Genomic DNA, 6,662 nt, shown 5'->3' with positions numbered 1-6,662 from the left:
ACTTTGTTCAAAATCAAAGCTTCCCCTGTCTCCGCCATGTCTTCCACCTCCCGGGGTTGTGCTTCAGCTTCTTCAGGCTATGCCATCAGCGTTCCCCTCTGACCGGCCTGTTCAACTTCTGGACATTCAAAGGCTCTGTGCCCCCATTTGTGGCACCTGTAGCACTGGACATTAGTCCCTCTTCCGCGGCCATTCCCTCGTCCTCTCTGGTATGACCGACCTCCTCTGGTGCTATCTCCTTTTTTTGCTGTCCCTGAAGTTTTTGAACTGCTGCCTTCTTCGCTGTTCGCAGCACTCTTTCCTCTACCGTAGGATTGTCCCCGTCCTCTGCTACTTCCTCTCCCTCTTCTGCTGTTCTATTTTCTGTTAATATTTTCCTCAGCCTTTACAGCGCTCTGAAAGGCCTCTTCAATATTTCGGGGAGAAAGAATGCTAATTTCATCCAGAATTTCCATCCTCAAGCCATTGACATATCTTGCTGTTTTTTCTGGAGTTTCATCCGTATAACCAGCACGTAGATTTACCCGGTAGAACTCTTCCGTATACTCTTTGACAGTCATACCTCTCTGTCTCAGATTCTGTACTCGCCGACATAGTTCAACCTGGTAATCTTTCGGCAGAAATCTGCCCTTCAATTTTGCTACCATCCTTGACCAATTCCGTATAGGTAATTTGTTCAGTCTTTTTCTGTCTGCTTGGACATTATCCCACCACAAGAGGGCATGTCCCTTCAACTTAGTAGCAGCGAACTTGACTCTCTTATCCTCCTTAACTTCCTCATTTTCGAAATACTTATCTAGTTCGCTTATCCAATCCAATAGGATATCAGCAGACAGACTGCCATCGTAATTCGAAATCTCTGTTTTGGGTTTGCTGCTGGCCAATAAAATTGAACGCAACAGTCTCAATTCTGGAGCTTCTTCATCAGACCCGTCTGTAGCAGCTACCGCTTCTTCCTCACTGTCATCTCCCAGTTCCGGGTCTCTTCGTCTACCCGCTTCCACTGCTTCCAAGCGAGCTGTCAGAACTCTAATCTGTTCCCTCAATCCTTCATCTGCTCCTCTACGTGCACCTCTTCCACGTCCTCGTCTTGGCACTTGCCCTTCTGCCATCTTTCTCTATATATAAAAAAACTGCTCTGATACCAATTGATGGGGGCCCAGCCCACGTGGTCCCACACTAGCCCAATCCTATGTGGACCTGCACTGATATTTTGATTTTGGATATGGTGTGATTGCAATTTATTTGGTAGGTGATTATTAATCAACCCACGGTACTGACTTGGTCTCTTCCCGCGACACCTGTTCTTCTCGAAATTACCAAACCCTAATTTCACTTTTCCCTTTTCACTGCCGATTCGCACCTATTCGGTCATTTTCACTCCGTCACTTTGCTTTCTGTGTTTTGCCCAGGTATTCGGCTCCGCCTCTGGTTCTTGTCCGACGTTCGGCACTGTGTCTTCAGGTAAGAGATTGTTCCTTGCTATATTTTATTATCCTCTGCTCGAGCTGGTGCTAACTCTCGCAGCCCCTCTGTGGTCAGGGTTTCACTTTGTTTCTGCGGCTTATGGGTTCAGTTCACTTCAGGTATGGCTATGCTCCTCAGCCATACAAGGGTTTCGCTTTCTGTCAACTCCTTTACAGCGTCACGACGTTGTTTCTGTTGCGAGGGTTTTGATTTGGTTATGAACCCTAACGTTGCTCTTCTGTGGTGGTTGCAGGTGACCAGTCCCGTGGCTTTGCAGGGACTTCGACTGCTTGTCTTCCGGGTAGCTCTGTTCTTACCTTAGTTTCTTCCGTGGTTCTTCGTCTTTGTCGTATTTACTTGCATCTGTGGTCTGTATGCGAGATAGTGGTAGAGTCTGGTCTTTATGTTATTCCAACCCGTAGCCGTAGCTTGGAGGGTTTCTGTAAGTTCTTTTATTTGGTGGCCGGGACCAACGAATCCTCGTTGCACAGTCCTTTCATGTTATGGGAGTTTTATAAACCTGCAATGTAATTACACAGTGGTATGTAATATATATTTAAGTTCGGTGCTGTTGCTTACCAATTTCGACTGTGGACTGTATCTTGCGTTATTGTTTGTCTCTCCTCGCTTTATGCTCGCTCTCGGTCTCGGCTGGTCATGAGACTTTTGGAGTCGTGATACTCCGTTACTGTGTCTACCTGCAATGAGTTGAATGTACAACAAATAGATATGTGTATTCCTTTTGGGGTCGTGAAACTCGATTACTGTATTTGCCTGCAATGAGTTGAATGTACAGAAAATATATATATATGTGTATTCTTTTGAGGTCGTGAAACTCTGTTACTGTATTTGTCTGCAATGAATTGAATGAACAGAAATATGTATGCATGCGTATTCTATCATAGAGGACATAAATCTTGCAATCTTGTATTTAATTGTGCACTGAACATTTGATGAAGGAAATAAAATGTATTTTCCTTATTCTCTTTTCAATGCTTCGCTCCGGAACCCCTCTGGGTTATTTCATCTGTCTTTTTATACAATAGTTTCAACAGTTAGATAACTGCTTGGTAGTTACTACATTACAGTTGCTCGGCAGTTACTATCAACTTACGTGACTTGACTATTTGTTTGTTTACCTGTTTCCTCTGTTACATAAGGGTTTGCTGCTTACATTGATTATTGATATTAATCTAATTCTTAACAACTCTAACTTAAGACCTGTTACTACAGTCTCTTAACAACTCTAATTAAGACCTATTACTATAGTTAAAACAAAATAAATAGAAATTTAAGCTAACAGAATCAAATGCTGTAGTTGACCTTGGAAGAAACAAAATAAAACATAAGAACTCTGACAGACTTGCTGTCCATTTGTCGAACTGTTCATCTTTCCCAATCTCCTTCAGAAACTTTGTCTGCCCCTTCTCGGTCTTCGTCCTGTCGACCAGATGCTCCTGCATCAATTTTCAACCTATTTTTCAAGAGATAGTTATTTTCCAATAAGTGTGAGTTGTTACCATGTTAAATTCATTATCATTCGAGTTTAAATTGGTTAAAGTTATGTGTTGTGCATATCCAATTACTATAAATATGGTATTCTATCATGCGTTTGGAAATGGATCAAATCTAATAAATCTCTCATTGAGAGAGTTATTTTTGTTTTGACAACAAAGCTTGATGTTATGAGTGTAACTCCATTACATAATGGCCAAGAAGTGTTATGAGTGTAACTCCCTTACAGAACGGCCAAGAAGTATATGACACATGTGAGATTAATGTTATATAGATGTATATTAATTTAGTATAGGTTTGTGAAGTATATTGCGTGCTTGTTTTTGTAGAAGTGTCCACTTATTGTTAGTTTTTGCATATCCAAATGGTACTCATAATGAAATTTTCGACCTTAGTATTAATAAATGGAATAAATAAATGATGATAAATATAGATAAAAGTGAGATTTACACTAGATACATTCAATAGTTAAGATGCTTAGAAATTATAGTAGTGAACCATGTATTTGGATAGATGGAAGAACATAAATATAATTGTTTGTAGTTGAATGATTACAAACACAAAACTGGTTTATTAGTTTGAAACAAATATATCTATAAGGGATGGAAGTATGTGAAGGTTCGCAATTTATGGTAAACTGTAAGATATATATAAAGAAGCCCAACCATATTAAGATTTGATGTGGTTCAATTTTGAGGACACGTCTAAAAATATTGGGCTAGACTAAGGATTCGTGTGGTTGGGTAATATGATACTAATCGAACATAAAACTCAAAAAATATAAAAAAAAGAGTAAATTATAATATTTTATTTTGTTTTTTTGTCAAGTTATTTGAGTTTTGGAGATATTACATCAAGCTTGACCTGTGGCTTGACAAACCCCAACCTAGGAGTATCTAAGTTGCAAAAATCACCAGCGGATCACACCTAGCATGGGCCACACCCCCAACCCAAAGTCATCTAACTCTTCAAAATAACGAAGGGAAAGTATCTAGCCTAGGCCACACAAACTTTTAACATGGCTCCATCTTTTCCCACGAATTTCGAACCCATAACCTTCACATCAAAAAGTGACTTAAAAGTACACCACACCACTATCTATTCTAGACCCAATATACTTAAATTACAATATTTATGAAAATAAAGTAATCTTCAATTTTCTATATAATATTTATTGATATATCAAATTAAATTTTAATTATTATTTTTATAATTAAATATTGTAGTTTACAAAATAGTGAATTTATATTTTGCTGAAAATTATTATATAATAGATCTTTACTTTATGGAGTTGAGAGTTTATTTGCAGCAAAATTTCATTGCGTTTGATTTTGGAAAGAAAATTTTAATAAGTTTTTATTAAATTATAATAAAAATAAGGTATTCTTTACTTATAATATTTGTAAATATAATCATATATATTATATTTTTTTGAAAATATTTAAATAAAATGATAAAAAACAAAACATTCATAAGACTTGAGAAATACCAAGACCTTGTTAAATCCACCAATATTAAATGCACCAGAATTGACAAAATGTGGCAAACTATATTTTAAAGATCTCCTCTTCTAATATTTCCTACCTATAATGAAGGGGATGAATGTTATCACATTAAAGAAACATTAAATATAAAATATAATCTACTAAAAATATCCTCTTGTGATCTTTCCTACCTATAATGAAGGGGATGAATGTTAACATATTAAATAAACATTAAATATAAAATATAATCTACTAAAATCGGTACTAATTTAAAATATGAGTAATACCATTAGTTAAGTATCATAAATCTTAAATTAATTTTTTATTTAATCTTTTCTTACATAATCCCAAATTCTCATTCATATATATATAACTCATTAGCTAAACATTTTTAATTGTTTTTCTATATTTTTCTCTATAAAATATAATCAATTAACTAATGTATCACCCATTATCAAATTACTAAAATGATTATAAACATAAAAAAATGTTATTTCTCACATCATATTCACTCTAAATAGCTTTAGAATTGTTTTTTTTGTCTAATAGCTCATTTTTTTTTTAATTTAAGAAAGGTTATCAGTCACATAAAGGCTTCCTCGTTACTTCCTAGTTATTGACAACATCATTTTCCTTGAATAACAATGATGAGTCAACCTGTATAAGAAGATAACAACCAATGATGGTTTCCCCCCTCATTCTTGGTTTGACTATTGTGCTATGTGATGCAGGATCATATCTAATTTTGTAATTATGTATTTATTTAATTTGGACAGTCTAGAAAATTTTAGATTTTATGGAGACTTCTAGAATTTGTTAGAGATTAAGTAGTTAGGATAGATTCCTAGAATTGAGAGGATTTCTCTCAACTTCCTCCAAATATCCACGAAGGAGTTTTCCCTTTAAGGAATTGGAGGGTTTTCTTCTTCCAAAATAAATAGCCATGTAATTCATTTGTAAACCCAATTTTTCAAGAGAAAATAAATGAATAAATGTATGTTTGGTTTTTAGAAATTTTTGTTCTTGTTGGCTCTGCAACAATTTTTCTTGTTGTAACTTCTTCAAAACAATCTTAATATGTCTTAGATGCTCTTCTTTTCACTGACTGTAATTTAAGATATCAGCAAGATAAACTATGACACATTTTCTAATGAATTCTTTTAATACCTCATTCATTAACCTCAGAAACATACTAAGAGCAGTAGTAACTCCGAAAGGCATTACAAACCATTCATATAAGTCATTATTACTTTTAAATGTTGTTTTCCATTCATCACCTTCTCTGATTCTGATACGATGATATCCACTTTTTAAATTGATTTTAGAAAAATATGTAGCGCTAGTTAAACAATCTATGAGATCATCAATAAGAGGCAATGGAAATTTATAAGCATGGATTTTGTAGTAGGATTGCATAAAATTCAAAGAGGAAGTGATTGAATATTTGTTGTTGTTGACATATTCTAAAAAATGGCACAATTTATAGCTCGTAAAAAGAAAAGTGATGCAACTAACATAGTAAAGTTGTTCTTCAAGGAAATAGTTAGATTGCATGGATTACCTACAAGTATTGTTTCAGACAAAGACACAAGGTTTGTGGGCCATTTTTGGAGAACTTTGTGGAAAAGGTTAGCAACCAATCTCAGTTTTAGTTTAGCATGTCATCCTCAGAATGATAGTCAGACGTAGGTTGTAAATAAAAGTCTTGGAAATATATTAAAGAGCTTGGTAAGTGAACATCCCAAACAATGGGATCAGATACTTTCTTAGGCATAATTTGCATATAATGACTCACCTAATAGAGGCACCAGATTATGTCCATTCCAAATTATTTATGTAATGCATCCAAGAGGAATTTATGAGTTAAGTAATGTTGGAAAACATGAATTTAGAAGTGCACATGGTGAATACTTTGTAACCAATATGCAAGAAATACATGGTTGAGTCAAGCAACAATTACAAGAAGGCAGTGACAAGTATAAACAAAGAGTAGATTCCAAAAGAAGACAACTGGATTTTGATGTTGGATACCTGGTTATGGAACATCTTCAGAAAGAAATATTTCTTAAATGGGAATATAATAAGCTAAAACTGAAAGAGATCGAACCATGAAAAATTTTGAGGAAATTTTCCTCAAATGCTTGTGAAATAGAACTACCCAAAAGATTTGGAATTTCACCAATATTTAATGTTTCA

At 35.1% G+C, this 6,662-nt stretch overlaps 1 protein-coding gene across 1 annotated transcript; it reads right to left on the bottom strand.

Annotated features, from left to right (window-relative positions):
* Positions 1 to 356: 356 nt before the first annotated feature.
* LOC149219349 (uncharacterized) lies at positions 357 to 1,112 on the bottom strand. Its single transcript, XM_089386801.1, has 2 exons — positions 1,102 to 1,112; positions 357 to 960 (listed from the first exon to the last, which is right to left on the bottom strand). The coding sequence occupies exons 1-2, from the start codon at positions 1,110 to 1,112 to the stop codon at positions 357 to 359; spliced, it is 615 nt and encodes a 204-aa protein (XP_089242927.1).
* Between the last annotated feature and the right edge of the window lie 5,550 nt (positions 1,113 to 6,662).

Source organism: Pinus tabuliformis, chromosome Q, assembly GCF_031772625.1.
Source record: "Pinus tabuliformis cultivar Carrire ecotype Pingquan chromosome Q, CPIR1, whole genome shotgun sequence".
In the NCBI taxonomy this organism is placed as follows: Eukaryota; Viridiplantae; Streptophyta; class Pinopsida; order Pinales; family Pinaceae; genus Pinus; species Pinus tabuliformis.
Note: the sequence above shows the minus strand (reverse complement) of the source record. Positions and strands in the feature narration are given on the sequence as shown.